Genomic DNA, 20,735 nt, shown 5'->3' with positions numbered 1-20,735 from the left:
ATTTTATTTGCTTTATTTGCCTTTAAAAAAAAGTTCCAAAATACATTAAAATTTTTGCATAGTTCCCTTGGTTTTGAAGGCTTGCTTCCTTAGTTTACTGATTAATGCCTTGGATTGCAATGCAAAAGGATATTCTTTACCTTCTAGGGAATCTGCCTAGCTAGCAGAGATTCTCTGTCTCACCAAATTATTTTCAGAGCTTTATGTTGACTTGAAAAGCTCTTGATTATTTAAGGAAAGAAAAAGAACAAGGGCCCTCATTTGTGAGAAGAGCTAAATTTTTTAAGACTGTGTTACTTTCTACATGTATTTTCAAACGTCTTCTTGTTCCTTTGACTATATAGATAACCAAGTATTGTTTCTTAGGCACCTGTGCTCCTATCTTAATCAAGTATCTAAAGATATCAAGTATCCTCTGAAAATAATTTTGGTTTTGCTTTCCAAGACTGAACCCTGTATTTTGGGGAAAAAAATTTTTTTAGGGTATTTTTTACACCTAAAACTATCTTTAAGATTTCCTAGAGGTGTCCTAGAAAATCATAAAGATTTGTCTCCTTTGCCTTATAAAAATAGACATGCTAAGAAAAAAAAAGATGCAAAAAAAAAAAGATGCTACAAATAATCACATTTGTTTACTGTGTTACTGTTCTAAGAGTTGCATAGGAAGAGTTGTCAGATCAGAAGTGGTGCTTAGTTTTCCCTAGGTTAAGTCAGCGTGGGTAAAATATTATTAACATATTTCTGACATTGTATATTACATGGGAAGACCCTGGAGACTTATCAGTGCTCTCATTGTCTATGTTTTTGCCTTCAGGCAAAATACGGATCAAATCTCTTAGGAAATAGTTATGTAGGGTATCTCAACAGAGAATTTTACTCTTCTCAATTCCGATATTTGTCACAGTAAAAAATTAACCATTACGTCTCTATAATCTACAGGTAACTTTGTATTATTATTCTGATGCTTGCCTGAAGGCTCCACTATAAACTACAGGCCAGAAAGGACAATCTCAGAACATCGTGGAAAAGGATTCTATGCACCAGGCATTTTTAAATATCAGCATTTCAAAGAATAGACTCTTAGGCAAAGGCTACTGAACTGACATTGCTTAGATTATCTGTAAACTGTGCTAGTGGATTGAGTCAGGATTCTTTTTAGTCTGGATGCAGATGGCTTCACAAATGCAGACTGCTAAACCAAGAAACAGCAGAGGAAGAGTTAATGACACAGGCCTGAATGAACTGAAGAGGGAAATTTTACTGTGGTTGCTTGTCTGGAATACTGTTGATGTTGTTTTAACGTTCTGTTTTTTGGGGATGTATGAGGATGCCTTTTCCCCTACTTTTTATGCTATCTCTAACCTACAATTTGGTAAATTCTGCTTTGAAAAGCTAAATCCCAACATTTAAAAGTGACATCCAATTCTCAGAGATTCCCAGACTTCAAAATCTGTTACTGAGTCCCCTTGATTTTCACAGCAATATAGTTATTTCACAGGTTTAATCAGACTCTATCCACAGTATATCATTGGGCACCCAAGGCCTTACCTAGAGTGTTCACTGAATCAGCTATGACTAGCCCCTTTAAGAACGAAGGGAGCCAATACTTATAACCCCCTCCCCAAAGGAAAACAGACCTGGTACCTGGTTTGCAGGGTCCTGGAAGGAAGTTACCAGGCCAGGAAACTAGCAAATGTTGAAAACCTTGAGGAATTCAACCAATGTTATAAGTACTATAAATACCATAGGTGAAAAACGGTGGAGATTTTCTTGGGCTTGGCTTCCTAGCCTTGGGATAGCAGATAACAGAGGCTCTGAAAAGCCCAATCCAAGATTCCTTATAAGAATGTTTGTGAATTCTGTAGGCTTAATAGTTGTTTAATACTGTGTAGCTCCATATTTGCAAAGCAAACCAAGATGGCCCACAGGGTTAATTAACACTCTTACTGCACCAATGCAAATAATTAGGCCAAACTTTATGAGACCAGCTTTTTTTGTGTGATCAAGAATAACCTTTGAGGAACTCTCCTGCACTGTTGGTGGGAATGTAAGTTGCTACAGCCACTATGGAAAACAGTTTGGAGGTTCCTTAAAAAACTGAAAATAGAACTACCATATGATCCAGTAATCCCACTACTGGGCATATACCCAGAGAAAACCATAATCCAAAAAGAAACATGTACCGTCATGTTCACTGCAGCACTATTTACAATAGCCAGGACATGGAAGCAACCTAAATGCCCATCAATAGATGAATGGATAAAGAAGACGTGGCATATATATACAATGGAATATTACTCAGCTATAAAAAGGAATGAAATGGAGCTATATGTAATGAGGTGGATAGACCTAGAGTCTGTACAGAGTGAAGTAAGCCAGAAAGAGAAAAACAAACACTGTATGCTAACTCAGACATATGGAATCAAAAAAAAAAAAAAAAAAAATGGTACTGATGAACCCCGTGACAGGGCAAGAATAAGGATGCAGATGTGGAGAATGGACTGGAGGACACGGGGTTGGGGGGGCGGGGGGTGAAGGGGAAGCTGGGACGAAGTGAGAGAGTAGCATAGACATATATACACTCCCAACTGTAAGATAGATAGCTAGTGGGAAGTTGCTGTATAACAAAGGGAGACCAACTCGATGATGGGTGATGCCTTAGAGGGCCAGGACAGGGAGGGTGGGAGGGAGTTGCAGGAGGGAGGGGATATGGGGATATATGTATAAATACAGCTGATTCACTTTGGTGTACCTCAAAAGCTGGTACAAGAGTGTAAAGCAATTATATTCCAATAAAGAGCTTTAAAAAAAAAATAACCTTTGAGATTATTTTGATTACAGGAGAGGAGGAGGAAGAACTTGCAGGTAGACCAAAAGTCGAAATGGGCAAAAAGAAATTACCGGGTGGGACTTTCCTGGTTGCGCGGTGGTTAAGAATCCACCTGTCAATGCAGGGGACATGAGTTTAATCCCTGGTCCGGGAGGATCCCACATGCCGCAGAGCAACTAAGCCCATGTGCCACAACTACTGAGCCTGCACTCTAGAGCCTGTAAGCCACAACTACTGAGCCCATGTGCCACAACTACTGAAGCCAGCACACTTAGAGCCCATGCTCCGCAACAAGAGAAGCCACTGCAACGAGAAACCCGCGCGCCATAACGAGGAGTAGACACCGCTAGCGGCAGCTAGAGGAAGCCTGTGCACAGCAACAAAGCCCCAACGCAGCCAATAAATAAATAAATAAATAAATTTCTAAAAAAAAAAAAAGAAAGAAAGAAATTAATGGGTATTTTTTCAATGGAATATCAGGTGTGCTCCAGCACACTCTTCTGGGTTTTCTGACTTTATGGGGGTCTGCCCTTTCAGTATCTTTATGCTCTTTTATAACTCTGTAAGTTATAGAAAACTGATACTATTGCACATGAATCTTATCCAGTGAAGATGCAACTAACTCCCATGTCCCGTTCCTCACATGGAAGAAGTCAATTGTGAAAATACAAAGTCATTTCAGCATTCTCCATTGCCTCTGCATGTTTCTACTCTTTGGATTTTCCTTTGAACTGGTTGTAACATCTTACCAGTTCCTTTATTAATTAATGAGTAATATAAAATCTGTGACATGTATTCATTAAAAAACAAAGTCAATTGTTTTCTATCACTTCTGATTGTTATTTCATACATTTTAGAGTATGGACTGACGCCACTGTGACATTCAGGGACAAGAAAGAAAATCTATCTCGTTGAACAGATTCATTACCACCCTGTGATTTGAACTACATTTCATTTGTTAAGGCACCGTGATACACATCAAGGATCTTGCAAGACCAAATAAGCTACAGAAGGAATTGCTTTGCCACTCATAGCTGGCAGCAACATTCAGCAACAGATACATAATTTATGGGACTCCAGTCCTGTTAATATTCCAACACAGAAGAACACAGTGATGAATGCTGGATCCCAAGCTTTGTAATAAAGCTGCTCAGGGGCTTCTTGATTTAAGGATTCAAAATACGACCACCTTGCAGTTAAAAACAAGATGAGGGAACATCCCCAGGTTCACAGATCGACGGTTATAAAGAATAAAAGATAGCTCCTTGCATTCATGTTTCATCTGGCATCCCTGTGGCATTTATACTAGACAGCATCTCAAAACTGGTTACTATTTCATGGACGAGCATTCCAGGTACTGCACTGCAAATGCTCTTATGAGTGTATAAAGACCCCACTTTGCACAACCACCAGGCTCCACCACCTACAAAGACTATACCTAGTGGGAAGGTGTCACTTCCTTTCTCACCAGCCCTAGAAGCAGTATGCCTGATCGGGCCCAGCTACATAACACGGAGGATCCAATGCGAAATGGAAACACAGGGCCCCTTGTTAAAAAAAGAATCACAAGATGGTGACAGAGCATTAAACCAAGCGTGGGGCCCTTCTAAGCACGAGGCGTCGAGCAACTGCATGGGTCACACACCCATGAAGCTGGTCCTGCGTCTGATGCTTCTTAAGGAAAAAGGGTAGAGAAGGCTTTATCCTCTTTACAGAAACAGATTTTCAGACACAGACTAACATCTACGCAAATGTCAACTCAGACCCTGTTTCATCCTCAAAGAGTAGGGGAACTTAAATATACAGCAAAAAAATGAAACTTTCCAAAGTATAAGAAGTCCCAGTCCACTTGGTGAAATCTAATCAGTTACGCAACTCCCACATTTATAAGTTTTCCAAACCTCCAAGGACCAGAGAAGGCTTGAGCAATCCACATACGAGAGGTCTCCGGGATAACTGACACTTAGGCTACCCCACACCAAAGGCACCCAAGAAGGATTGTCTGCCCAGGGATCCTTGGACAACAGCCAAGGCTGAACCTGGACTCAGGGCAATTTCCTGAAAACACTGTATTGAGTTCATGCAGTTCTGCCTGGGTAACAGCTCCTGATCCTGAGAACTATGAGAATCTCTTCATCTCCTAAGGTCCAGATCAAGAGACACTCCCCCACAGAGGCCGCTTACTTTCCAGTAGAATGGCAAATTGCCCCACTTTTACCTCCATAGCGGCAGGGACTGTTTTCTTAGTCACCTTTGGGTCCTAAGAGCCCGGTACAAAGTCTGATCTGTAGACAGAGCTCAGTGAACATCTGCTGAATGTATTAGGTATAGAGGGAGTATGTGTACATGACAAATATTTCCACTGGAAATGCTACAATCAGAGAGAGACAGTAATCTCACCTGAAAGGTTGATTTTTGAATTATTATTTTTATGCTGATTATTTTACATGAATTATTTATGGTTTTTGATGACCTTTGAGGGCTTTTCTTTCCAATATTATCCTTATTTTAGAGATGAGGAAACTGAGGATGAGAGATGAGGCGCCTTGCCCAAGCTTACACAGCCCTCGGAGGGGCTGCCTCACACACAGCCTGGCCTGACTCAGAGGCTAGCACTTAGTCACTACACTCTACAGCCCATCTCTTTGACAGGATGCTACCCTCTGTGACAACTCTAGCTGCTAATACCTTGATCTATTATGTGTTTAGCTAAATAGCTAAAGATAGAAAAGACGTCTTTTCCCGTCACCCTAATAATTCGCTAGTGTGACAGTGAGAAACGCTTCTAATCTCAGATTCAGAAGAAGAGAAAGCTTTCATACTTATTTATCCTTGGTCCCCCTCCCCCAAACCCAGAAGAAGCTGAAGCAAGAATTTTACTTCCTTTCATAACTTTGACACAAGAAAAAAGCATAAATTCTCCCAATGTGTATTTATTTATGAAAAACCTATTTCTCTCTTTTTTTTTTTCTTGGCCACACCACACAGCTTATGGGATCTTAGTTCCCCAACTGTGGATTGAACCCGGGCCCTCGGCAGTGAGAGTGGAGTCCTAACCACTGGACCGCCAGGGAAGTCCCATGAATAGCCTATTTCTTTACCAAAAGAATTTGAGGTTGCTTATAACAAACGTCTTACCCATGCTAAGAGTAGGAAGAGAGAAACCCAGAGCTGGGATTCTGGAAAGAGGAGGCAAAGACACAGGCCGTGTGTGCCCAGGGTCCGGGCTGTAACCAGGTGGTGGGATCTATCGCAAGGGACTAGGCAGAATTTTTTGTGCTTTAAATCAAGTTACCATTAAATTAAATTGTCAGAAAGTCTTAGAGGCCTAAGCAAACACTATTAGAAAGAAAAAGTGTGGTCATAAAGTCGGTCATGAAATGACAGGTATTATCTAAGAATAAAAAAGGATCTAAAAAGTCCAAGTCCCATGATTAGATTTGACAAGTGGGCATGGCACAACAACTGTTCAGGTTCATGTTTCGATAATGTCCATCTAACTGATTCTTTTTTTTGGGGGGGATAACAGCTTTATTAAAATTACATAATTCACATACCGCATAACTCAGAATGCAGAGTACTAACCACTATACGATCACGGCCACATACCACATAATCCACACATGTAAATTGTACTGTTCCATGTTTTGAGTATATATACAGAGTTGTGCAATCATTACAATAATCAATTTTAGAACATTTTCATCACCCTCAAGAAGAAGCCCCTATACCCTTTAGCTATGACCCTTTCATCCCCTAGTCCCCACAAGCCTACACAACCACTAATCTATTGCCTATTCTGGACATTTTGTATGAATTGAATCATATGATATATTCCATCTAACTGATTCTTGAAAAACATAACTGGAACCTTTCCTTTTCCTTTCTTTCCACAGAGCAGGCACATAATCATGTTCTACTTGCTGCAGGGAAAAAAAACCGAAATGCCTCAAATGCAGATAATACTGTATGAGAGGAGTATACTTTCTTAGCTTTTTTCCCTCGGACTTGGAAACATTTCTGCTGTCATCAATCACTTACTTGTGCTAAAGCTGTCTGTGCTTTGATGGGATTTTTACACATCAAATCAAACTAGCTACATAAATATCGCATTTCTGCCACTGAAGGATGGTGTGAAAGCCCAGGACCCAGGACAGAAGCCACGGGGAACCGTCCCTCCACACTACGGTTGGACATTTCCAGAAAAGGGGAAGGCGGTCTCCCTGAGGGGCGGGGCTCTCTGGTCCAGTCTGCTCTCCCTGCCACCAACAGTCACCCTGGGGGAAGACGGGAAAGTGGGGAATTACAGGAGAATGAGGGGCAGCCTGGGGGCCCAAGCAGAAAGTCTTCGGCCTCTAAAGTAGAAAAGAGAAAATACCATGGGGCATGGTGGGGACCTTGTTACTCAGTGTTCATTTTTGTATCCCAAGAGCCTAGCACAGAGCTGGATACAGAGAAGGTTCTGAGAAGCTTTCTCTGCTGGACTGAACTGAGGTCCAGGAGTCCTAAGTTACTAGCTGGGGTCTTTGAGGATGGAAGTTCAATATTCATAGGGTTATTGTAAGATTAAACTGAGGTTGGGACTTCCCTGGTGGTCCAGTGGTTAAGACTTCGCCTTCCAATGCAGGGGGTGTGGGTTCCATCCCCGCTCAGGGAGCTAGGATCCCACGTGCCTCCTGGCCAAAAAACCCAAAAATATAACACCAGGAGTAATACTGTAACAAATTCAGTAAAGACTTTAAAAAGAATGGTCCACATAAAAAAAAAATCTAAAATTATAAAAAAAAGGTTAAATTGAGGTGTCTGTGTGTTCTGAAAGCTCTTTGACAAAATATTAGTTGCTACGCAAACACAAGAAGCACTGACCACCAATCCAGCAGCCAGTTTTCAGGGCAGAGGAAAGGCTGCTGGGCAAGCGGGCCTTAGCCTGCCCGACACCCTCGCCCTTCCTCGTCAGCCCCATCCTGCTCCTTCAGCCAGAAGCCCGGTGAATGCGTCCCTCTCCCCACCTCGGGCACTCAAACCCACTCTCACAGAGTGACACCACGATGTTGAGGAAGCTTACTTCTCCTAGTTCTGCGACACCAGGGCGACCCCTCTCAGGCTAAGGCCTGGTGACAAGGAGCCCCTCGGAGACCCAGCCTTATTACTAAGCTTGGATGAGATAAAGCCCCGGGCAAGGCCTTCTGCCATCATTCCTGCTCAAGGCAGCTCTGACTGGTCTCTCCTGACCTCACCAGTCTGCTCACCCCACCCAGCTCCAGGCGGTGATCCTATCAGGACAGACTCCAAGTACGGTCCATTCTGTTTTCTAAAAGGCCAAGACTGTATTTCTTAGAAACTGGAAGATCTATTCGTTTAGGTTTCATTTTTCGGGGACTGAGAGACGCCATCTCCACGTTAAAGCTTTTGCTTTCTTACCCAGCGGTAGGTGCACGTGTCCCAGAGTGTTCTGCCTGAGGACACGCAGCACCAGGGATGCTAGCGTGAGTACTGGCACCTGCCCTGCTTGCAGTCTTCGTGAACCGCTGTGTAAAAATAAAACTAGTTCTGAGCTAATCTTGAATGAGTCCAACGAATAGTACTAATCTTCATTCAAAGCCTGAATTTTATTTCTCCGAGGGAGCCCGAGGAGGAGGAATCACTTGGCAGAGTGGATGATAACCGAGCGTTATGAACAGGGCTCTATTTGACGTCTCTTTTTCTTCACTTACGTGGATGATGTCAAGTCTTTCTCCATGATCGCGATAGGTGTCCCCTTGTCATGGAGAGAAACATAAGGGAACGATTCCTTTAATGAGCTGATACTGAGGTCCGAGGGGCCCCACAAGCCAGGTGTAGCCCCAGACAACGGATCTGTTCTCTCATCAAGGAAAGAAGGGCTTAACAGCTACTTCTCTAAAACTAAATTCTCCCACAAAAAATAATTATTGTGCAGTGGCCCCTCAACATTGAATTCACGTATATCTAATAATCCCAAACTGTACATTTAACTACTTAGAAGTTTTTGAAAATCGTGTTTCCCGGCAGATCTATCGGCAGAGCTAATGCCACTTCAACCAGTCAGTTCATGGGAGTTGATACATTAGAGTCGTGGTTCCGATTGGGTTGAAAAATATCAAACTGTACACTTTAAATATATGCAGTTTATTGTATGTCAATTGCATCTTTTTTTCTTAAAGAAAAAAAAGATCAGGTTGAAAACTTTGCAAGTTAAAAACGATTCAGATTAGCTTTAGAGTTCTAAAGCAGACGGAAAATTCTTTTTGGCGACACGATCAGGCTTTGCCTCCAGGGACCGTGGGCAGCACACTAGGACAAGTCAGAGTGTGGTCCAAAGGTCACTAGCAGAGCTGTCTGGGAGGCTTGTTACGACACAGATGCCCCAGCTCCAGACCAGTGAACAGAATCTCAGAGGACAGGGCCCAGGAATCTACTTAACAGATTCCTTAGTGATTCTCCGCAAAGTTTGAGAACTGCTCCAAGGAAGCACAAAGCTTTCTCTGCTCTTCCCCTCAGCCCCCTGAAATCCACTCTTTCAGGAAGAAGAGCCTGATAGGAATCAAAGTGAGTACTCAATAAATACCTGGGGAAGTACACCATGTACTGAGTGACGATATTATCTCTCCCTTTTTCCTAAAGCTGCCAGGAATCTTGAAGCCACATTTGAACTCAATTATAGGAATTCTGTAGGCCTTCATGGCTTGTATTCTGAAGCTCTTTTTTCTCTCACTCTCAAATTTTTTCTCTTGCAGTCTTCCCTGGTTTCATTTGTACCTTTTATTTCTTTGCTGCCATTATTTTATTTTATGGTTTTTGTAAGCACTCTCAGATCCTCCGCGGATTAAAATGGGGTATAAATAAATAAACATACTTATATCCAGGCATAAATCAAAGTGGCCATTATTTGCATTCCTGCCATGTTACTCCCATGCTAAGCTCCTGCTGCAGACACTGGCCCACACACCTCTGTGCTGGCTTTCAGCTGGGAATCCTTTCCCAGGGTTCTTTATAAAAGCACCAGCAGGGAATTCCCTGGCGGTCCAGTGGTTAGCACTTGGCGCCTTTGCTGCCAAAGGCGCGGGTTCGATCCCTGGTTGGGGAACTAAGATCCCACAAGCCGCAAATGTGTGGCCAAAAATAAAAAATAAATAAAATTTTAAAATACAGTAAAAAAAATAAAAAAATAAAAGCACCAGTAGCCTTACTTGTGTCCTTGGAGCTCGATGGCTGTTCCTTTTCTCCCACCGATGTCCCACATGATGACAGAGTGATCGGAGCTGCCCGAGAACAGCACCCGCTGGACGGGGTCCCAACAGAGAGCAGTCACCCCACCTGAGAGAACACACAGAGCTGGCCATTAGTCACCAAGTGTCAACATCATTCATCAATAAATTGTGAGAGCAAAGGAGTTCGGACCTAGTGCACTTCCTGGCACACAATACACTTTTGTTGAAAGAACAAATAAGTTCCCAAAGGAAAAAACAAATTGGCCCTAGGAATAAAAGTCCGACCCTTTAAGTAATTTTTTCCCCAAAATTTAATGTGCCATGAAATCAATTACTGTAAAGACCAAAGGGATATGAAGAAGGCAATTAATTGACCTTCAAAAAATAGACACAGTTCTAAGAATGGAAAATACTGCACTATCCGGAAATATTAACCATATTTTTTTAAGCTGCTGTCATCTACCTCCCACCCTGCCAATAACAGGTGAGAAGTAAATGGATTTTGAAAAGCTCAATTAGATTTTTTTACAAAAATTCGTGAATACAGATGTCGATTGACAACAATGTCAGAATTTAAAATTTATTTTCTCTTTCTGGGCATTTAAATTTATAGATTCTGGGAAAATTACTCACATCCTCAAGTGTCAGTTTCCTCAGCTGTAAATTGGGGACAATGGTAATATGATGACTGCCACTGCCACTGATGAGAATATCAACCTAACCACTACCTGCTTCACAGGGTCACAGTGAGAATGGCTGGACCAGTTCCACAAGGCCACTCTGTAAACTAGTGTGCAGTACAGAGAGTTAATAGCATCACTCCAGTGGTGTGGCTATAAAATATGATGACAGATTTTCTTCCCTGGCAGCCCCATCATAAATCAAATTCTTGTACACTGAGAACAATAGTAACTCTTTCTGTATAAGATGAGCACAAAGCTTACGAATACTTAAGAATGTGAGAAATACTCATTTTTATTGAAAAATACTATATTTTGAAAAGAACATACAATTGCTTCTTATTTGTTGGAATCAGGCATTTTTCTTCTTTAGATCATCAATTTGTTCTAATGAAGTACTGCACTTGTAAAGCTTTTAGGAAAGTTTCTCTCATATAATGTCTCAGAAGATATTTTTTCAAGATCAAAAGGAAAAGAAAAACCCCATTATCCTGTATTATGCATAATAGCTTCTCCCTATACCGGCACCACATTCTGCTTGTGTATATTCCTGTCCCTGTAAGAATACACACCACGTGCACCTGCGCTGACCACCCCCTGCAGCTCCCATCCCCTCTTCCCTCCCCTACCTTAACAAGCACACAGCTGGTGGTATCTGCTGAGTGAACAAAGGAGCAGTTGAAGGAAGACACAAGAATCTTTTTTATTTTTAATCCACAAATCTTGTTATTTGGAACGCCTCTACTATGCTTACTTAGCCTTTCAAGGCTAAATATTTTCTCCTTCTATATAACTCATCTTCTCTCCCTGTTATTAAACTCCATATACCCCCACTCCTTTTTTAACCTTCCCTCAGTATCTGAGAATGTAATGCTTCAGGATATGCATTCCATTGCACAAAATGTTTATTCCCACACAGCACTCAAATGACTCACTTTGTTAAGTGTCTGTAGCAGAGTCAGCCAATTGTCTACTGAAATTCATGTTCCCCCCTCTTGTACATACAAGCGCTCCCTGGAAAGCTGCTGTCCTGCAGGGACTGCATTTACTGGTCCCTCTTGCATCTACGGGACATGTGCCCAGTTCTCAGCAAGGGAGTCCAGAAAGTATGCAGAAGTCATATGTATCTCAGCCAGGAGGAGGCAGTTAAGATGTCCCTTTTCCACTTTCTCTTACACTTCCTCCTGGAAGGCTCCAAGACGCCAGGGCACAGAGAAATTCTAGAAGGAGCCTGGGACCCTGAATCATCACATGGAAAAGAACTGGAACACTTGCAGTGGATTGTTACATGAGCGAGAAATAAATCTTTGCATTAAGTCATTCAAATGTTGAGACTTATTTGTTAGAGCAATACCATTACCTACTACAATGCCACAGAATTACTAGAATATTATAATAAGGCTGGTCCAAGAGGAAGGTGAGGGTCACCCAAAGCTTTACAAATGTCAGACAGTTATTAATTTAGACTGTTAGAGAAGACCCTGGTTGGAAAACTGTTACATGAGCCTCCAAAGCAACCCACTATAAACTCTGAATTGGTTTTTCCTCCAAAATGTATCTAGAATCTAAGCACTTTTCACCACCTCCACTGCTACCATTCTTCTATGAGCCACTGTTAAAATTCTTGCCTAGAAAATTAAAAAGTATGACACACATTTTGTTGTAAAGGCTCTGCGGGAAAGAAGCACTGTCATATATTGATGAGAATGCAAACCAGTAATACGGGGAAGGCCACATCCCACAAAACTACATATGCACTTAGCTCTCAATCCAGCCACCTCACTTCCAGGAATTTATCTTAAAGATACTGTCCCCACTCCCATCACATAACACCAAAATCCACACACACAAGGCTATTCCTCTCAGCACTGTTTGAAATAGCAAAACATAAACTATGGTACAGTCACAGAGTACTATGCAGCTATGAAAAAGAATGGAGAAGACCTGCTGGATGGATATCACGTAATTTCCAGGATAAACTGTAAAAGGAAAAAGGCAAAGTGCAAAAGAAGATCTACATTATGCTGCCTCTCATCCAAGAAAAAAGGGGAGATGAGAAATCACTGAGAATTGTTAACTATAGCAGGTGTGTGGGAAAGGCTGGGGAACGGAGAAGAGAGGAAGGAGGGAGACTTTTCATTGAATATTCTTTTTGTTTGGTTTTGAGTTTTGGAATCATGTTAATATTTCACATCCTCAAAAAAAAGCGAAAAACAAAAACTAGAAGTGTGTGTGTGTGTGTGTGTGTGTGTGTGTTGCAGGGGGGAGGGGGAAGGAGAACCCAAAATGGAATATAAACAGAAACGAGGCAACCTAGCCATATTACAAATAAGTGGATAAGAGCTACAACCTCACTGAGGGGGGTTAGGGGGAGAACTGACAAAATTAACTATGAAAAATGGTAACAAGGCCAAATATAACAAGATGTGTATACAAATACAGTCCTCTACTTAGTTTGTCAGATATATGATAAGAAACAGAATATTTCCATAGTTTCAAAGTATTTCCTCATAACCTACTGATGTATTGCAAAGGGTGATTCCAATGGAGAAACCTGGCAGATTAACCAAGTGATCAAAGTTAGCATCCCCAGTAGGAGGACAAATCAGTATCCTGTGCCTTCTGATATGATGCACTGAGAAGGCACATCATCACTTTTGTTTTATGCTTATAAAAAATGCAGAACCTAAATTTAACCGTAAGGAAACATCAAACTCAAATGAAGAGACTTTCTACAGGGGAAGGACAGTCAGGCTAGTACTCAAAAATGTCAAGGTCATGAAAGATAAAGAAAGACTGAAGAACTGTTCCAGGTTAAGGGAACTAAGGAGACATTATCACCAAATGCGAGGTGTGGTCATGGGCTGGATTCTGAACTAGAAAAAGGATATTAGTGTGATAACTGGAGAAATGTGACTAAGGTCTGCAGATTAAAGGACAGTGCTGTATCAATGTTAATTTCCTGACTTTTGACACGTGTCCTGTAATTTTCAAAGATGTTAACATGTGGGGAATAGGGGTAAAGGATAGACAGGACTCTCAGCACTATTTTGCACCTTCTTTAAATTCTAAAATTATTATACTAGCCTCGTACAAGGTTTCCTGCTTCTACCCCGTCCCTGTTGTCTATTCTCCACCAAAGTGATCACCGAGGAACGCAAAGCAGGTGATGACACCTCTTGCTTAAATCGCCCCTGTGGTTTCGCATCCCACTCAGAGTAAAACCCATGGTCCTGTCCAGGCTCTTCGAGATATGGCTTCTGCCACTACCGGGGGCTTCCCTCCCTCTTCCCTGCCACCTTACTAGCTCTGCTCCAGGCAGCTGGCCTTCCCAAAGTTCCTAGAACAGGCCAGGTTCATTCCTACTTCCGGGTCTTTGCATTTTGTTGCCTCTGCCTGTGACTTTCTTCCCCTAGATGATCACTGGCTCGTTCCCTCCCTTCAAGCAAGTTCCCACTCAAATGCCACCTCCTCAGAGACCTCCCTTGACCACTCTAACCACTTTCCTCCTTACTGTATTTTCCTTCAGGGCACTGCCTACTGTCCCAACAGAATATAAGCTCTAGGAGAGCTGGGGCTTTGGCTTTTTCCCACAGGATCCCCAGGATCTAGAATTCTGCCTGGCTTACCGTGGGCATTCAATAAGCAAACGACTGAACGAAGGAGGAAGTACATGAATGAATGTCCTTTGCCTTGTTCTCAGGACATGAAACAGGCACATGACATCTCTTTTGCTGGCTGACCCGTGCTGTGTGTGTGCTGGTCTTCTTCTATTCCACTACTCATACCTGTTAGGTCAGGGAATGCGCATCTCAAGGAGAAGCTCTGGAGATGGTCTTGCTTGACTGGTTAAGGATTAGGGGGATAGAAAAGAGAAAGATGACAAATGTATGATTTCCCCTATTTAACATGTGTTTGTGCCCCCCCCCCCCAATTCATACTCATATTCAATATTTGGAAGTGATGAGGTCGTAAGGGCAGAGTCCTCTCTCCCCAGAGAGCTCCCTCACCCACTCTGCTATGTGAGATTACAGCAAGAAGACGGCCGTCTATAAACCAGGAAGTGGGTTCTCACCAGACATCGAATCTGCCAGTGCCTTGATCTTGGACTTCCCAGCCTCCAGAACTGTGATTGAAAAAATATCTGTTGTGTATAAGCCACCCAGTCTATGGTATTCTGTTATGGCAGCTTGAATGGACTGAGACAACTTGCAAAATGGGTGGCTCGGGTTCTTTAAAGCATCATGTTAGATTTAAATAATGGTGGACACTGGTAAAAAGAATGGTTAGAAAGACTTTCTGAACTTTAACTAAAGCCTCAATTGGGTGGACTGTTCATCCTGTCCCAATAAACATGGAAATACTTAAATAGGGTTTTCCATGTGCCAAGTGACAGAGACCATTCAGCTCCCCCAACAAAGACACACCAACATGCACCAAGAGAAGCAGGCCCTCTGGACTTTGCTGGTGACTATGGGATGAGGATGGTTTATGGTGAAGAAACTGGAAGTTGATATACAGTATCAGAAGTACAAAGGCGCTGGAACCAGATTCTAGGCTCAAATGACAGCTCTACCCTTATTAGGTATGTGACCTTGGGCAAGTTATTTAATACTTTGAGCCTCAGAAGTCTCAAAGAGGGATGATAATAGTTTTGCTAAGATTAAATGAGTGAATATATAGAAGCACACAGAACAGTGCCTAGCGCACGGGAAACACTCAATAAACATGAGCTATGATTACAGTGCAGGAGACCATCTCTGCGACAGTGTCTTTTGTTGAGTCCGCCTAAGGCAGTGGCCAGAATGTTCCCATGCTATCTCAGCCATCATAAGATCAACTAAAGTTTTAGAAACAAGATCCACCTCTAGTTTTTCCACATTCCATCAGACTGTAAGGAGCCAGAGCTGGGAAGGGGAGTTCTTGGTAACACTGAGTCAGGAAAAGATAACAGATAACCAGGTTAAAGCAGGTCAGGGCATATTCATCAGACCCTCCCAGGGCTCAGAGTTATACCACATGCTTTAGTAAGAGTGGGAAAGACGGAAGGAAAAGCTGCAAGACAGGAAACAGGATGGGACTGGGGAGGCAAAAAAATCACTTTGTGGTCCCATCCCAGCTCTATGTAAATGACCTAACAGCAGAGTCTCTATTGGAGGCTGGCTTATAAATTGCAAATCACAGCATTCATTTCAAATCAGTTCAATAAGCATGTACCGAGCATCTTCTATATGGCAGGCACTGTGCTAAGCTCTGTGGATATAATCAAATCAAATAAGACTCAGACCTTACACCAACACAAAAGTACAACATTAGTTTTGAGAAGGAGAAGGGCACACACGTTGTTTGGTGGAGCCATTCTCTCACAAGATGTGGTTGGTTACCCCCTCTGCCTAGAGTGCTCGTTACCAAGTAACTTTTTCTTTCTCCCGCTTGAAGGTGGAGGTCAGGTGCCCTCTCCTGCAGGAAGCCTTCCCCCCAACACCCCCTATCTAGGTGAGGCTCCCACCTCTGCACATGTCTCTAATTGTCACCATCACTCACTGGATCCAACTCTGCTGGGTTACAAACTTGTCCCCACTGTAGACTTTAGGTTCCGTATCTTTGTATTCAAGCACAGTGCACAGAGCTGGGTGCAGCGTAGGTGCTCAGCGAGTTTACTCACCTGGCCCATTAATTGCATGGCAGAAAAGCATGGGAGGACAAGAGATGAGAGCAATAAACCATCACGACAGAGGCTTCGGCACAGCCTTGGGGCAGGGGCCAGCAGGTGAAGAGACACAGAGGGGCACAGACGGATGGGGATGGGAGCCGCCGACCCGACAAGCCTCTTCCTTCCGGGTGAGCAGCAGTCCTTCCCACCTGACACCTCTGGAGGCAGGGAGAGTCACCCACCCCAGCGAGCCCACCTCGCGGAGCAGTGCAGACACGCACACCTCCCGCTCAGTCCACACCCAGACCATCCTCCTCGCCCTCCATGACCCATAACCAGGATGGAGAGTGAGAGCCAGGGAGGCAATGGTTGTGGGTTTCCAGGGTTTATGATATTTTTCAGTGACAAAAATCATTTATTCCATTTCATTATCCCTCGCTCCAGATTTCTGCTCCCCTCACGGTTTCATTACATGCTTCTCCCTGCCTTGGCCCTCTACAATATGACCAACAGAGTAACTTCTAACATGAATGACTTCATTCTTAAAAGTCAAGGTTTTATCTCTACTATTATAAATGGAATATACTATATGCTATATTATACTATATTATATAGTATAGTCCACATATATAATATATTCCATAGTATATTATATATACTATATAACATACTATACTCTCGTAAATGGAATTTTTAATGGCTGCATAATATCCCAAGACATGGATGTACCTTACTTCATGCACTGTTAGATTTTTCACCTTTAAACTACTATAAATTTTGCTAAGATGAACATTTTTAAACATAAAACTTTATTCACATTTCTGATTTAGTTAGAAGAGATTCCCAACCGCAGAACCAGATCAGAGTATAAACATTTTTAGAAATGTCATACACGTTACCAAATGCTCAGTGAGCTAATTTTTGGAGACTTTTACAACATTTCTTGCAAAAGCTAACGACTAGGTGGAGACTCACAAAGTCAGGGCTGGAAACTGCTGGGTCTGTCTCTACCAGCGTGACCTGGTACCTCACCACGCGTGTCCCGTCACACTTGCACCGTGAGGGTGTGCAGGAGAAATGCGGCTAAAGGAGAGCCACCCACGGAAATCCTCAGACCACGAAGCCTCTTGAATAAAGGGTGTGACCTTCTGGTTACTGCTTTTCACTCCAGGTTGAAGTGGTGAGTGTTTCTGGAGAAGTAAATGTGCTCTGTCTCTAGGCTACACCCTCCTCCTGAGATCCGCAAGGGGACATCCTCAATGGGTGGCTCCTTGCCGCCTCCTCAAGGGTGCCTCTTGGTCATGATCAGTTTAAAGCACCACGATGTTCTCTCCCAAACCCGCTGTGACTTCCAACGTTCCTGTTTTCAGTAAATGGCATCACCATCCACCCGGATGTTCCAGACGGAAACACCGAAGTCATTCCTGCTTCAGCCAATCCTCCAGCGCTGCCGACCCCTCATCTCCTAAACAGACCCTGAGCCTCTCTCTTTTCTCCACGCCCACTGCTGTCCTCCCAGTCCAGACAGGGGCCCCCTTCTCCAGACACTCCAGCAGTAGCTTCCTTCTAAACAGCTGCCTCACATCCATTCTTCTCCCCACTCAATCCACCACCCGCTGCTATCACGTGACTTGTTACCATGGAAACCATGTTCCCACCCTGCCTCGACTTCAGCCCTGGCTCTCCACATGGCCCACTGGACTCCATTCACACTTACCCACTCTGGGCTTCAAACTGCTTCAACGCATCCGGGATCTGGAATGTTCCCATCACCTGGGTAACTCCTCAGTCTCCTTAAGGTGTGGTTTAAACACCACTTTCTTAGAAGACTCCCTTTAACTCTCTGGACAAGGAGAAGCCCTCTTGTTATATCCCAAAGGAGCCTATGTGTGGCACTGGGGGTTCACAACAGTTGCTACACTCATAATATTTCCAATTATTGGTTTAATTCCATGAGTGGGATTTGAACAGGGCAAGGACCAGGCTGATTTCACTCACTGATGTGGGCAGCACTCATCACATGCAGAGCCAGTGGTATGATGGGATCTGGATGAAAATCCACATCTGTTTATTAGATGTGAAAGCCTCCATCGCAAACAAAAATTAAGCTTTCAGCTTAATGATCTGAACTTGCATATTTGCAACTGACCTGTGCCTGTCCTCGTTTTGGTTATTTTTGTTATAGCTACCCTGTTACTTTCAATACTTCTCCTAATAGTCAATGAACAAGTCTGTATTCAATTTTCCATTAAGTAGCATGCTTTGGCAGGTTCCCTTTCAAGCCTTCCTCTTTCCAATATGTTCATACTAACCAACAAAATTCTTAGAAGATAAAAAAAAAAAAAAGATTTTATTGATAGTACTAATTTCCAATGGTCAAAATCTGATTTTTTCCCCTTTGTTCAAATCAGCATATGACTTTTTTTAGTAGAAACATATTCTAATTTCTGCAGAAATATCAAAGAACTATGATATTTGGCATTTAGCTCCAGAAATAAAGCCAGCAGAGGGAGCATAAGAACATAAAATTCATTTCCTAAACCCCCACGGATTAGTAAATGCCAGGTTTTGGCCTCTGGGTATGGCTGTTAGGCAGATTCCATCACTAAGTCGCATTTTTATATAACCTTCTGTCCTGTAACAGAGAGTGAAGGGTGAATGGCTGACTCCATACACATACTGAAGACTTTGCTTCTGAGTTTGGATCTGGACTGATTGGATCCCTAAGATCACTCTTTAAGGGATCTGGGTTCACATTAAGGTCTTTGTTTGAGGGCTAAGGGAGTGAGGAGATTAAACTAATCCTCCACTCACAGCCCTTTCTCCAGAACTGTGTCTGGCTGCGTTTGGGACCCCCCAGGGCCCAGATGGACTTACTGCACAGGAAGAGCTCGACAGTGTCTGAATCACCGTGGAATCTCTCAGACGCCCTTGTTCTAGCTTTAAATGAATGAGCTGTGCTGTAGCCAGACTGGAGATGGGTAGATACTACTGTCTAGGAATAATAACAAGTTAGATATGTGACTTGCCACACTTATTTGCCTTTGTGTTAGATAATGACCTTCCTGGGCCTGTCTTGCTCAAAGATATTTCATGATGAAATTATGTGAAAATATTTTACACTCTTTCAGAAAGATAAGATACCATATCAAGGCAGTATTTTATAATGGAACTAACCCAGAAGACATGAAACCCCTGGGCCACCTTGGCTCAACTCACACCAGTAAGAAGCAGTTACTTACCCCCTTCCTGACCCGGAGGCAGCAGCACAGTGCTGTGGGCAACGTCTGACTTCTATAGAGCCAGAAGGTCGAGCTGAAAGCCACCTCTGCCTACACCGAATCTGGGAACTCTCCAGCCTGTCACCAGGCCCACTGAGCTCACCGCCTAAGATTTTACCACAGGTCCATCCACTCCCCACTCTCCCATCACCACGGCCACGCTGCGAGGGGCAGTTTCCTACCAGCTTTCCCATCACACTCTCTACTCTCCTGCCAGAGCAGTCTTTTAAAATCTGATCAGGTTAACTTCTTTGCTTAAAACTCTTTCATGGTTTCTCCCTGATGTCAGGATAATGCTCTCAGTGATCTAAACTGACTCTCACTTCCTTTCTGGCTGCCCCCTGCGCATACTCAATGTTCCAGCCAAAAAGCGTTACTAGGCGCTCCCAAGAGAGCCAGGCTTTCGCAAATCCCCAGGTCTGGACTACGCTGGTTTGCTGTGTCTGCACGGCTCTCCCCACTTCTCTTTCATGAACTCAACACTTACTCCTCCCCAAGATCTTAGGTCAAAGTCACATCTCCCCACTGAGCAGACCTTCCCTGACCAACTCCCACCCCCATCCCAGCGAGGTGCCCGCTCCGTGTTCTTAGACGTGCTTGGTGCTGCCCCCCGGAGCCCCCCACTCTCCTCCAGCTCCAGCCCCCAGCACTATAATTACTGTTTAGCTTCTGTCTCGCTCACTGGGCTGTGAGGAATCTGAGGACGATGACGATGCCTTTTCTTTCTGTGACTGGGAGTAGGGGCCTAGGTCAACCAGGGAGAGCCCAGGAGGTGAAGAGACAAGGGTCCCGGGCAGAACCCACCAAGACGACCCCAAAGGAGGGGAGAGAAAGCAATCAGAGACTTCAGTCTGGAACGGAATGTGTTACAGAAAAGCCAAATGAGGTCAGTCACAGCAGGAAGGAATGGCCACAATGCAAAACACTACCGAGAGGTTAAGCAGGACATAGTTTAAAACGTGTCCACTGGATTCAGCAACCAGCAGGCCACTGGTCACCTCGGACAGAGCAGTGTGAGCCGAGTGACAGAGACAAGCCAAACTGCAGGTGGCGGGAGAGCCG

At 43.4% G+C, this 20,735-nt stretch overlaps 1 protein-coding gene across 3 annotated transcripts in view; it reads right to left on the bottom strand.

The window, feature by feature from the left end:
• The window catches only part of WDFY2 (WD repeat and FYVE domain containing 2), a 169,858-nt gene that overhangs the window by 18,598 nt on the left and 130,525 nt on the right, over positions 1-20,735 (bottom strand). For all 3 annotated transcript variants that reach the window (XM_057707862.1, XM_057707863.1, XM_057707864.1), the window contains one exon: positions 10,039-10,165. In XM_057707862.1, the coding sequence (XP_057563845.1) occupies positions 10,039-10,165 (127 nt within the window). The remainder of the gene's footprint in view (positions 1-10,038; positions 10,166-20,735) is intronic.

This window comes from Hippopotamus amphibius, chromosome 14 (genome assembly GCF_030028045.1).
Source record: "Hippopotamus amphibius kiboko isolate mHipAmp2 chromosome 14, mHipAmp2.hap2, whole genome shotgun sequence".
NCBI lineage: Eukaryota > Metazoa > Chordata > Mammalia > Artiodactyla > Hippopotamidae > Hippopotamus > Hippopotamus amphibius.
This window is presented reverse-complemented; position numbering and strand designations above follow the sequence as displayed.